The sequence below is a fragment of the Ctenopharyngodon idella genome, chromosome 24, assembly GCF_019924925.1.
Source record: "Ctenopharyngodon idella isolate HZGC_01 chromosome 24, HZGC01, whole genome shotgun sequence".
NCBI classification, from domain to species: Eukaryota; Metazoa; Chordata; class Actinopteri; order Cypriniformes; family Xenocyprididae; genus Ctenopharyngodon; species Ctenopharyngodon idella.
Genome location: NC_067243.1, coordinates 1,418,437 through 1,432,983, shown reverse-complemented (window position 1 = coordinate 1,432,983; position 14,547 = coordinate 1,418,437). Strand labels below are relative to the sequence as shown.

Sequence of the window (14,547 nt, the reverse complement as noted above, 5' to 3'; positions counted from 1 at the left end):
ATGTGAAATTTACATACATACTATTTACTATATCAGAATAATACTGTGACGAGCAGGGCGGGGCGAGAGCCGTGAGAGAACAGCACCAGGCCGCTGGAGTGATTGCTAAGGAGCGTCACCTGTGCACTGCACTGCACCGATCTCGTATCTCTCATGGAGGAGCTCCGGAAGCATAAATGGAGGAGCGACGACAGTGAAGGATGAGAGAGGACCAGGCCTGGACTTTATGTTATTATTATTATTATTATTATGTTTTTATTATGTTTTACTTTCATTTTGTATTTGTTCACAACAATGAACTGTGTTACAAATATCTATGAACTTAACTAGTTAGCTGAGGTTCAGGAGCAGGGCCGCGCCTCAACCAATCACCTGACTTCTCAAAACCTACAGTACTGTTTGTCTTGTTCTCTTGAACCCTCCCTTCCCCTCCCTCTCTCTCATCCATTCAACCATCCTTATCATCCCCTCTTCTCTTCCTTTCCAGGTTGTATCGGGGGTCCTAATCATTCAGATCAACCTGACTATCATCCCCTTCCCCTTCATCCTCTCCCTATTTATCCCTAACTTTCTTCAGTAAATAATTCTCCAACATTCATGGATGTGGTGTGGTCCTTGATCGTGAAATGTCCTTTAAATCGAAAAGGTAAAATATGAGAATCATTATAACTTTGGTCATCTTTATTGACATGTTTTAATTCAATGTTTAAAACAGGATGTTTAAAAAACAATACATCACTATTAAATGTAAATTAGCAGCTTTATTGTAAATAATAATAATAATAATTATAGCTCTTCTGGGCAGTGGATCAGTATGACTTTGTCATCATGCTGTGTGCCGGAGATCTCCAGTGCTTCTGGCACTTTGCTCACTATGGTGAGAGCTTCTGCTTACACTTCATGGAAAGACATTGTTCTGCATTTAAATATTAGTATGAACTTGAATGGTTTGAATGTTTCAGCTCAGTATGTGTGTTCAGGTCCAGCTGGTGACTGTGTGGCCCTTGATAGACATCTGTCTGTGATTGTTAATGCTCCGAGCGGATTAATAATCGGCACAGCTGACGATGAAAGTGCTCAGATTGTCTTCAGTGTTGAGGAGACTGGTGAGTCTCACCTTGATACATGTTTTAGTACATCTGCTGCCCACGTTATGAACAGAAAAATCATCTGTTTCTAGAATTCAGAGGATTTCATGTGGACCATGCAGTGAATCCCAGACAGAGAATAATTCACACAGAAATGAAAAATTAATGTTGTTTATAAAAAATAATGTTGGTAATGTGTGTTTTCTTTTTCATGAAACATTAAAGGAAAAAATTTTACAAAATTAATTAATATCAAAATACCATATTAAAAGTCACACTTTCAAACTCCAAAAATTACAAACAAAAAAAAGTTGAATGAATGAATTAATTAATGAATGAATGATCATGTGTATCTCAGCAGGTTTTTATCAGATGTGCTTCAGTAATGTCCACAATCGCTTTGGGATCATGCAGGTTTTCCTAAACTTTGGTGTGTATTACGAGGGACAAGAGAAGAAAAAGGAAGAAGAGGATATGAAACAGATAAACAGTTCATTGTCCTTTATTGGGGTAAAACACAACTGCATCTAGCAGAAACAAACACATCCTTACTGTAATGTGGGCGACAAACCCCGCTGTTAACAAACACTAAACCTGCGACTGCTTCATATCCATTTATAACCTGATCTCCAGTAATTATTTGAGTCAGACACGACTGTTCATTCAACATCAGACTTTTTAAAATGTGAAATGGGTTTATTTATTTATTGTTCCTTTTAGTAATAACAAGGTCTTATTGAACTTTCCCAGTGTATCTCCAGAAACAAGAGAAGCAGTGGATTCCAGTAACATGAAGCTCCTGTGAGGACGCTGAACATCTGCTGATGGAGCTGCTCTATTCTGAGAGGAACAGAATCACCTGATGATCAAATATGAGTTTCACTGTCCACACTTTATTCTCTGAAATGAGTCAGAAGAGTTGGACTAATGGAGAGATGAGGTTTGTTCATGTTCATCAGTTTATAATGAAACACTGTCAGTGTCTGAAGCCTCTGGACTGCTGAGATCGTCCTTGACTCGGTTAGAGAGTAAGAGCTCCAAGAGTTCAATCCACAAAACTATTAATGATACGCTGGATTCAGAAAACAGGTCACGTCTGTGAGCAGTTGTGTTTGTATGAATGAATGAGGGTGAGTGTGGTCTGAAACAATGACAAATTATGTAAATTAGACACAAATATGAACAATCCTTCTGTTAAACTGTTACAGATATTTAACATTTATCATCATAAACATAAATGAATAATAAACAATCAACCATCATGTGAAATTCACTGACACTTCCACAAATATCATGTAGTGTGACAAAGTAATCTTAATCTGGTAACAGATTAACAGTTAGATATTAATTACAATAAAGTGTATGGAGTATCTAAAATCACATACTCTTTTAGGTACTTTTTTTTAATTTTCTCCACATTTTAGTCCAGTTTAGTGGAATATAAGATTGTATGTTACATGTTTACTTAATAAATCAGAATAAATAAAAGTCTCTGAAAGGTTTGATACACCATTGTGTTGTTTGTGATCCTCCATCAGCAGCTGCAGTATCTCTCAGCTGTATCAGTGCATCACTGTGACGTCTGACTGACCGAGGTTTTTGTACCACTCTTTATCACTGTGTGAACACATTTTTACTGTTGATATAGTGGTAACTCTGACAGTAATAATCTCCTGTATCTTCAGTCTGGACTCCACTGATGGTCAGAGTGAAATCACTGTCAGATCCACTGCCACTGAATCTAGATGGAGTTCCAGTATAACGGCTTGTTGCTGCATATATGAGGAGTTTAGGAGCTTCTCCAGGTTTCTGTAAGTACCAGGCTAAATGATTACCACCATACACTGCACTGCTGGTTTTACAGTTTATTCTGACTTCTTGTCCTGGTTGAACTGCTGTTATTGATGGACTCTGAGTTACAGTGATCTGTCCTCTACACTCTGAGAGAAAGAAGAAGAAGAAGAAGAAGAAAATAATAATAATAATAATAATAATAATAATACAATTATAAATTCTAAAAAAAATATTATCTAAAATTATAATTATAAAGAGTATAATTGTGGAGCTGCATTACACAAACCTTGAGCGATCAGAGTCCAGATGAAGAAGGTGATTTTGTTCATTGTTGTTCTTTTGTCTTGTGTGATGATGAAGATTGTGTTCTGTTCTGCTCTCAGTCATGAAGTGTTAAACTCACAGCACTATAAACACTCTCAGAGCACTGAAGCATGTGTGACAATGCAAAGAAGTGGGCAGGATTTACAACAGTGTGTGCTGATAACAAACTAATAAACTCTCTACATATAAGATTTATATTGTTGAACCATTTAATGATTAATTGTTCATATTGATTAATTGTAAAATATTTTTGTTTATGTTTTGCAGACTGATAAGACACTAGTCTTTGACTTTATATGAACATCTGTCAGTGTGGATGAAGCATTTTCAGCGCCACTGTAGAAATAATCTATTCACTCTCATTCATGATTCATTTATATAAGGTAAATGTTTCTGATAATATGTGACCAAGATAAAGTGAGCAGCATTCATCTGGTCATGTGATCTCAACATGGTGGCCACCATAAGGAGGGACAAAAGAAGATTTTTCTAGGCCACCGAAATGACTGGAGAATCATGAGTGTAGATCATTTTTAACATATTCATCAAACACAATAATTATTTCTTTATGAGTACAGTTATGTACTACACCTTTAAAAAACATGATAACAATAAGAAATCAAGTACTAAATAAATCAAATTTACTGTATTTAAGGTAAACCAGAAAAATAAATAAATAAATAAAATAAGTCCATTATCTTTTGATCAATGTTGACATGTTACTTAAGGAGGATTAGGAGTGCCACTTAAAAATAAAACTAAGAATCAATTAATTAATTTAATAATTCAAACATAAAAATCTATATAAATGAATCACTTTTTATATGGGCAAATTAATAGACATATTTAAAGTTGTTTATTTAATTCCTGTTTTTAAATGTAGTTTCATAAAACTATAAAACAATAAATTCAAAAAATCTTTTTTGAATGTATAAATAAATAGACAAATTTGAAACGGGTTATTTAATTCATTTTTTAAAACGTAGATCAATAAAACAATAAAAAGTACATTAGTAAATCATTTTAAATGCGCATTTAAATTGCTTTTTTTTAAAGAATTTGGCAAATGTTTTTTTCTCTCTATTTACAAATTGCTTTTCTTTGTCGGTTTGCCAAATGCTTTTCTTTATCCATTTGTCAATCGAGTGGTAAAATGCCATTGGACAGTACACATGTGGGAGCAACCAATCAACTTTCGCCTCAATTTGAAGAGCCAACCCTCTCTCACTTGTAACACTCACTGTCATTGGACAGTTAGAGATCAAAGCTTCATCCCGCTTTAATTTGGTTTTGTGGCGCCATTTTAATGTCTTGCGCGTGAGTTACTGTGCATAAAACATCATGCAAGTACCATGGCTGACATTGGGTCTGTGTACCTTCGGATAATTTGTTTTCTCGTTTTTGTCTTCTAAACAGAAAAACGAAGAAACCATTCATTTATCACATATTCGACCCTCCTCATGAGCATAAATAAACAAATCTCGAGTCGTTTTTTCATATTTTTATTTTCGTTTTCATCAGTGGCGCCTGCAGCTGTACGGCTGTACGCATGTGCGTACCATGAGAGGGCGCTAATTAATGCCTTTTTTTTTTTTTTTACATAATTTTTAAATTGATTATTAAAATCTATCTGCGTACACTCATGACATATTAAGAAAGCAAGAGAGAATGAGAATAAATAAAGGTGTGCGTTTGTGTGTTGTAAAGTCAAATGTGTGTATGTGCGTGCATGGGTGGACGGATATGGGTGAAAAGAAATCTGATTGGCTAGTTTAGTTTCGTTGTTTTTTCCACACATGAAAAATGACGTTACAGACGTTACAAATTGTTATTTCATAGTCTACCCTTAAACACGTAAATGAATGGCAAGAACGCATTAAAAGTTTCTGTTTCTGTTCTGTTTTCAGTTAAAAAGGTGTCATTTAAGCTTAAGCTTAAGCCTAAGTTAATAATTAATGACTTTTACAACAAAAGTGATTCAATCAAAAACTTTAGCTCGATAAACTTTATCTTAAAGCTGCTGTAAAGCCAAAACAAACCCTTTCTATTAATTTTCCTATTATCACTGTGAAGCTGCTCTGAAACAATCTGTATTGTAAGTAGCGCTATATAAATGAAGATGACTTGAATCGATTCTGCTCTGCGCTTCACTAGCTTATGCATTCTCTCTGCCCATAAATATAAATGAAAAATAAACAATCAACCATCATGTGAAACTCACTGACACTTCCAAAAATATCATGTAGTGTGACAAAATAATCTTAATATGGTAACAGATTAACAGTTAGACATTAATATAACAATAAAGTGTATGGAGTATCAAGCACATGGGCTGCGTCTGAAATCACATACTCTCTTCAGTAGACACTTATTTTGATCAATTACTTCACAACTGCCAAAAAAGTATGTTCTGTATAGTATGAGTGTGTATGAATGTAATCTGGACGTACTACATCTGCCATGTTGTCATTATCTTCAGTATTACTCAGAAGTCTTTCAAATATAATTAATTCGAAGTGATGGTGCTTTATGTAACGTTGTCTAGCGTACGATCCTGTTTGACATTTGTGCTGGCTACTGTTTACAGGCCACCAGGACACCATACAGACTTTATCAGAGAAACATTCAGACTGTGAATTCAGACATACTTCTGTTGTAACATACTGTTTTTGACCTACTATATAGAGAATGTGAAGAATGATTTTGGATGCAGCCACAGTCTTAAAGGAAAGGTGTGTAGAAAATGTAAAAGACATGTGACTCTCTAGTGGTGAAGTATAGAAGAGCAATTAAAGGGATTGACTTTCCTACAGTAAATAATACAGATAATATTGTAGTGTAAAGTTTTGCAGGTACGAGCACCACTCACATTTTCTCCAGGGAAAAGCGTGCTGCTGTTGTGTCTATCAGAATATCATTATATTTTATGGAGCTATAGATAGCAATAACACGATGGAGGCCGAGGCCGAGGGCACTTACAACTCAACTTTTACTTTCCATGAGAGAGGTATACGCCATAACACAGCGCCATCTAAAGCATAAGACAACAATTGCAGGATAACCCAGTTTCTAACACTAAATACATAACATTTCCTCCCAACTTAAATCAAAAGTGATCATACACAACAAGGGGGTATTTCTTTTCTTAAATTCAACTTTAACCACAGTTTAGCATGCACGTCTTATTCAAACTACTGCATATGAATCTCTTCCTTTAACATACATACACATTAGGATGCTTGATAACGGTCAGGTGTCCAAGTAAGACGGTTAGGATGATGCTTAATAGCCTCTCTCGTTTGTACAGTCCCCGAAGGTGGACGATGTAGGAGACAGGTCCCGTTCTGGACATCACCACTCCAGGTATCCATTTTTCTCTTTTTCTGTAGAACAAACCAGGATCCATGAATTCTCTCAACAAGAGTGTTCTTGGTGTTGTAACTGCTGAGCATCCTGGGACTGTCTCATGATTTTGGCGAGACTAGGTTTTAGAAGATCCAGCCGGGTTCTTAGCTTGCGATTGAGAAATATCATTGCAGGTGGCTCTTTTGTAGTAGCATGTGGAGTGTTTCTGTATGTTAACAGAAATCCATCAAGTCTCTGTTGGATTGGTGCTGATCCTGTGGAAGCTTTTAGAGTGTGTTTGAGTGTTTGGACAAACGCTCAGCTTGTCCATTACTAGAGGGGTGATAGGCCGCAGAACGGATATGTTGCACCCCATTTGCCTTCAGGAAAAGTGAAAACTCCTCAGCAAATAACTGTGGGGTGTTGTCACTGACAATGATATTAGGGACATCATAATGACTGAAATGCCCTCGTAAGACCTGAATGGTTTTGCTTGTGGTAGTACTGTCCATAATGGAAACTTCAGGCTATTTGGAGTGCGCATCAACTACAATCAAGCACATATGGCCTTCAAAGGGACCAGCAAAATCCATATTTATCCTTTCCCAAGGATGAGCTGGCCAAATCCATGGGTGAAGTGGTGCAGAACAGGGGGCACTTTGGATACGCTGACAAGACTGGCATGATTTGGACTGAGACTCGATCTGTCCATCAATACCTGGCCACCAAACGTAGCTATGGGCCAGATGTTTCACCCTTACCACCCCAGGATGGCTCATATGCAGATCAGTTAACACTCTGCTTTGATCTTTTCCGGTGATTTGTGTATTCCAGCTGCGTCGATGCAGTGACCCAGATACTCCAGTGACTGTCTGAAAAATTCACATTTTTCACGCTGCAATTTCAGACTATATTTCTCCAGTCTAGTGAGTACTTGGTCTAGTGTCTTGAGGTGTTCCTCATCATCTCGTCCTGTTACCAGTATGTCATCTAGATAGCAGTGAGTGTTTGGAATCCCCAAGAGAACTTGATCCATTGCTGAAATAATGCAGGGGCCGGGGCAATCCCAAAGGGTCAACGGTTATAGCAAAATAACCCTTTTTGAGTGGATATGATGAGTAATTTCCTCGACTCCTGTGCCACTGGCATCTGCAAGTAAGCACTTGACAATTCCAGCTTACTGAATAATTGTTAAAAAGATGTTAAAATGTTAAAAAGAATGTTTTGCTAATGTTCCCATTAAGTTATGAAAACATTATTTCTAAATATTCTCTGAACGTTAAAAACGTCCAGTTTTTTAAATGTTTTAAAAATGTTTTTTCTTGGTTGTGTGAATGTTAAGAGAACATTCCATTTTATCATTCTTCAAACATTATGCCAACGTCACTTTTAAATGTTCTTTTGATGTTCTGAAACAAGTAGCAACCTTTTAAAAATCAAACAAAACTGTTTCAGAAAAAAAAAAACATCATATATAAATAAAGTTATTAAAGACCAGATTACTTTAAACAAATGTTCTATTAACGTTACTGGAAGATGTTTGTTCATAACTATGAGAGAATCTTGCCAAAACGTTCCCTGTTAGCTGAGAGTTTGTTTACAGTCAGAATCAGCTTTATTGCCAAGTGTTATTGCATAGGTTCACGTGTACTACAAGCGGTAACTAAATACATTTTTTGAATACAGAGATAGTATGTTAAAAGCACATTTTAGTTCATATTCATGGTGTCTCAAAATAACAGTTGAGTACACTTAGATGTTCTTAAGATTATCTTAAGAAGTACTAAAGAAGAATTTTTAGTATATTAAGTACAAAATTAGTGTGAGAAAATAGAGCACTTTAAGTACATTATAGAAGTGTACTTTTTTTCACCTGGGAAACAAGCAAGGGATACATCATAATAAATAAATGAAGTTTCTGAAAGTTTGAATACACCATTGTTTGTGATCCTCCATCAGCAGCTGCAGTATCTCTCAGCTGTATCAGTGCATCACTGTGACGTCTGACTGACCGAGGTTTTTGTACCACTCTTTATCACTGTGTGAACACAACTTTACTGTTGATCCAGTGGTAACTCTGACAGTAATAATCTCCTGTATCTTCAGTCTGGACTCCACTGATGGTCAGAGTAAAATCACTGCCAGATCCACTGCCACTGAATCTAGATGGAGTTCCTGACTGCAGGCTTCTTATGTAATAAATGAGGAGTTTAGGAGCTTCTCCAGGTTTCTGCTGATACCAAGACACACAGTTACTACAGCCAGAAATTGGCTGACTGGTTTTACAGCTGATTGTAACTGTTTCTCCTTGTTTGATGGATTTTATTGTTGGATTCTGAGTCACTGTCACTTGTCCCCAGCTCTCTGAAATTAACATATTTTAGTCATTAATAGTTATTGGACTGTAAATGAGATGTGGTTGTTTATTTTGCAAGATATTTATACAAGATATTTACCCTGAATGCAGAGAGTCAGAGTCCAGATGAAGAAGGTGATTTTGTTCATTGTTGTTCTTTTGTCTTGTGTGATGATGAAGATTGTGTTCTGTTCTGCTCTCAGTCATGAAGTGTTAAACTCACAGCACTATAAACACTCTCAGAGCACTGAAGCATGTGTGACAATGCAAAGAAGTGGGCAGGATTTACAACAGCGTGTGCTGATAACAAACTAACAAACTCTCTACATATAAGATTTGGTATTTCAGTGGTCTACTTTAGACATTCTACTGACTGTAAGTAACTTTACAACTACATGTCAACTTATTCTACTTACCCGAACCCAAACCTAACAGTCTACTACAGTCTACTAATACACTAATGAGAGTTAGTTGACATGTAGTCGACAAGTCACTTATAGTTAGTAGAATATCAAAAGTGACCCTCGAAATAAAGCGCAACCTTAAAAAAGATTTTACAGATTATGTTGTTTGTAATAATTGTAAATATTGATTATTGTAAATATTTTTTAATTTTAATTATAAAATGTTTTTTTTATGTTTTGCAGACTGATAAGACACTAGTCTTTGACTTTATATGAACATCTGTCAGTGTGGATGAAGCATTTTCAGCTTTCAGTGCCGCTGTAGAAATAATCTATTCACTCTCATTCATGATTGATTTATATAAGGTGAATGTTTCTGATAATATGTGACCAAGATTGATGCTGCGTCCCAATTCGCCTACTTATATTATGCCCTAAAAGTATGTACTCTTTCTGTGAACAAAAAATACATACTTTAGCAAAAGAGTAGATAAGCTTTGGGACATACTATCACGTCATACAATTGCGTCTTTGCTTTCTGTCGCATCCTGTCACCGTAAACTGGCCTGTCAATCATCATACATCCTCCACATTTCATTCAGCTAATTTCCTACCGTATCAGAGAGAAATGCAGTAGCACGCTGATCTGCAGTCGCGGGTCTTTCATGTGGAGAACTCTCCTCATATTAATGCATAATGATGCATTTAAAAGTTAATGGCCAATCGGATCTTTATAAAAGTCCACATTGGTATTAGGTGAAATATAACACGGATAACATTAAATAAATATTTTCTATCAGGTTGAACTGATTATTAGCCACTCAAACCTCTCAGCGTCGGTCGCGCATATCCGGCATGTTTTGTAGTTTTTTAACACTTTTTACTCGTGTTTGTAGTTCTGAACTGAATCCTCATCCAAAGCGCAATGGGTTGTGGGCAATATTAGCCTTTATAGTGTGCACGGATCCACACTTCCAAAATCCACCGGAAATAGTAGACCATCCGGGGACTTTTGGCATACTCTTTCCAACATACTATGCTTTGGGACACACTTATTTTAATCTCACATACTATTTAGGATGGATAGTATGGACATTGGGACGCAGGGAAAGTGAGCAGCATTCAGCTGGTCATGTGATCTCAAAATGGTGGCCAACTTAAGGAAGAAAAATAAAAGATTTTTTTTAGGCCCCTAAAATGACTATAGTATCATGAAAGTCGATCATTTTAAACATATTTGTCAAACACAATAATTATTTCTTTGTGAGTACAGTTGTACTACATCTTTAAAAACATGTTAACAATGAGAAAAAGTTTTACTGTATTTAGAGTAAACAAAACAAAAAAGATACATAATGGTGTTTTGATGAAGGTTGACATGTTCATCAGGACTCATAATCAGGTCATGTGACACTAGATTAAACAATGTGCATATGAAATGTTCAGAATTATTGATTAATTTATTTGAAGCTGCAGGTTTTTCTGTGAATCATGATGATTGAGCTTCATATGAAGAACAGAAGATCATTATGAGAAACTCACAACATCATCCATGATAAAAGAGGTCAAAGGTCACCTCAGAGGTCACAGATCATCAGATATATTTCTTTAAACTGTTATATCAGCACAAGACTAAAGAATGAATGAGAAATATAACATATAAAGTCAAACTGAATCATGTTTTAAATAAGATTAATAAACTCTTCAGCTGATCATGAAAATAATTACACTGTTTTTGCAACAACAAACATTTTGAATGAAAGTGTGTTTGTTGTTCTTTTTTGAGAAGCATTTAGTCCAAACTGAATGTTTGAGTGTTGAGAAGATCTGAGTTTCTTCTAATATCAGTGTGTTGAAGTGTTGTTTCTCTCTCTCTGCTGGAGTTTGTGTTCACTCGAGTGGAATAGAGGTTTTTGTACGACCGTTTCATTAGATTGTATCACTGTGGTACACATTCGGTGGAGGAACTAAACTGGTGCTCGGTAAGTCCTTTTAATTAACAATTAAAAAAAAACAAAACAATACAATTTAGATTTCAGAAAGTGTTTTACAGTTGAAACAAAAACATTTTTTTTAATAATAATATTGTGGTGAAACTTTACTTGAAGCATTTATGTATAATGTGTTATGAAGGTGTCCATAAATAATGCCTTTTCATAAATAATTGTAACCAAAATTAAAAGCCATTATATTGACAAATTCAATGTTACATCTGAAATTGGTTGTTTGCAATTTGTTTTACCCCATTATACTTTCTAAAGGTGTAACAGTGAATAGATGATATTATAATGTGTTATAACTTAATGCTTAATGAATTATTCATGAGATCATACATGCAGTATAATGTGTATAATGATGCTTAATTAATGCATTAAAAATACTTTTATAATTCATTGTGTATAAAGGCTTTAAGTAAAGTCTTACTGATATTGTTTTGTAATTATTAAATCTAAAACAATGATATTATCATGTTTATTCATTCAGAAGAACAACATTATTCCTTTAAAAAAAAAATCTAAATATTTTTCCATAATGAGTCTCACTATGAGTTTAATCAGTTTATTACTAGTTTAATTTTCCTTCATTTATTTCTACACTGTGTTCATATAGTTCATCTTTTATTGTACATATCATGTGGGGAAAAAAGAGATTTGGCATCAGATTGTAAATGTTGATATTTTCTGTAGTTCAGTCAATGAAACTGAATCTCTTTTGCTCATGTTGTGCTTGTTATTCAGTGTTTTTTAATACAAACAAAATATATGTATGATTCAGTTGTTTTAATTCTGTTTGAAATTGAGTTACATTTTGAGCTGAATATCTCAAGTAAAATTTAAGAACTTTATGTTCAGAGTTTAAAACTGCTGGAATTAAATCAGTCAGTGTCTCAATATATTGAGTTTCATGTCTGAGGTTTGATTCTAAATTCTAAACAGCGACATGATATTTACAACCAACGATTGTGTGATGAAGACGAGCCCACCAGCTCGCCTTCGGGGAGGAAACGTGAGTCCGTGAGGGGATGTAAAAAAAAGGATGGCTCACTCGCAGAAGCACTTTTGTGCAAAGTGCAGTTTATTTACAGTGCCAAAAAGTTAGTCCACAGTGAAGAATATATACAAGTGTCCACAAAAATGACAAAAAAAACAAAAAACCAACAAAAAGGGAAAATAAACCAGAAAATAATCCAACGATATATACAAGCAATAAACAGGTATCCACAATATACAAAAGGGTTAGGGTTTGGGGTTTGCTCGAGGCACCACAGTAGCACTCTTGCGTCGACTTGGTAAACAAGTACTGTCTTTTGGTTTGGCCCAGCTTATATAGGCCAAACCCCGCCCCTTTTTGGGCCACCCCATCTTTGGGTACATATAACATTTAATACAGATCCAAAATACTTCATCTATTTAATATTCAATATAACAACCAACAATTATCAATTCCTAAATATAAATATATATATATATATATATATATATATATATATATATATATATATTACTAATAAACACATAATCCATTCACACATAATACACTTAACACATAATCTGGACATTTAAATACCCAGTCAAACACCCATTCACAGTAGACAATGGTTTCATCAGCTTCCGGTTGCGCCGCGCCGGCGCGACCAGGCCGTGACGTCATAAGCGGCCGTCGCTCGATCGTTCGGTTTGGCCAGCGCAGCGTTTCCCACCAGAAGACTGACTACGCCCACATCGACAAACAGCACAGAGATGAAACAAGACGACAAGTGCAGTTTAGGTGTATGAAATGACCGGGAAATGAATATGGAATGGATGGCGGGAAGAGAGTGGAGAAATGGGAGAATGTCCATGTGCTATCGGGATAGCGTGTGCACCCGCTACTACGATAGCGGCAACGGCCGGGAGGAACGATACAGAGAATGAATGAGGTAAGTATGCAGGGGTATGTGTGTGTGTGTGTGTGTGTGTGTGTGTGTGTGTGTGTGTGTGTGTGTGTGTGTGTGTGTGTGTGCGTGCACGCCAGTGCTGCTTCCCCAGCGGTGGCAGCTAATGTGACTTTATCACAGATTGTAACCCTACAACATTTTTCACAATCGATCAAAATGGGCAAGTATTATTTTAATGGCATACTTACTTGCGAACGTCCACTGAATGTCCAATGTAGTGTACAAAGTTATTGTAGCCTATGCGGAAGTCCGAATGTGCGAATATAAAACCGAATTTACCCAAAGGATTCCCAGCCTGTTCTTGTGTTGCATCTCTATTGAGACATCACAGTATTCAGAACGTGGCATCAATGCAGTTCCTCCTGTACATAGCTGCACTAAAATGGAGCAGAGCTGGCACAGACCTTGAGTGGATTGAGATCTGGGGAATTTGGAGGCCAAATCAACACCTCAAACTCATTGTTGACAGGGGTCAGCATGGGCACCCTGACTGGTCTGCAGCTATGCAGCCCCATACGTGTGTATTCTGACACCTTTCTGTCAGAACCAGCATTAACTTCTTGAGCGATTTGAGCTACAGAAGCTCGTCTGTTGGATCGAACCACACGGGCCAGCCTTCGCTCCCCACGTGCATCAATGAGCCTTGGCCCCCCATGACCCTGTCGCCGGTTCACCACTGTTCCTTCCTTGAACCACTTTTGATAGACACTGACCACTGCAGACCGGGAACACCCCACAAGAGCTGCAGTTTTGGAGATGCTCTGACCAGGTCTTCTAGCCATCACAATTTGGCCCTTGTTAAACTTACAAACTTATGCTTGCTTCTAACACATCAACTTTGAGGACAAAATGTTCACTTGCTGCCTAATATAACAGGTGCCGTGATGAAGAGATGATCAGTGTTATTCACTTCACCTGTCAGTGTGTGTGTGTTCCACAATTAATGTAGCAAAATTCATGTGCTTCCGTCAGTCATAGAACCAGGGCTCGATTTGAGGAGGGATGGCATCCCCTTGTTGAAAAAAATGACAAAAAGCATCCCCTCTGTAAAGCCACCATCCCCTTTAGATTAACAATGTTTTGTTTAATGTACTTATGCAATATTAAAATTCTCTGTATGATAATTAACAAACTGTAAATAACAGCGATTGACCAATCAGAACTCAGTATTGTAACGCTCATGCCAGAGCTCTGATTCAAGGGAGCTTTTGTCATTTTTCATGCTTGTTCAAAAGAATCAGGAGAACGGTTCGAGCGCATCTTTTAATGTTCTTTAAAAAGAAAAGAACAGAAGGTATA

General features: G+C 36.4%; 1 gene segment (V, D, J or C); it reads left to right on the top strand.

Annotated features, from left to right (window-relative positions):
- The window catches only part of LOC127506557 (Ig kappa chain V-III region MOPC 63-like), a 220,849-nt gene that overhangs the window by 124,480 nt on the left and 81,822 nt on the right, over positions 1-14,547 (top strand). The window contains 1 exon segment of the V gene segment in view: positions 11,261-11,293. Within this exon segment, the coding sequence occupies positions 11,261-11,293 (33 nt within the window).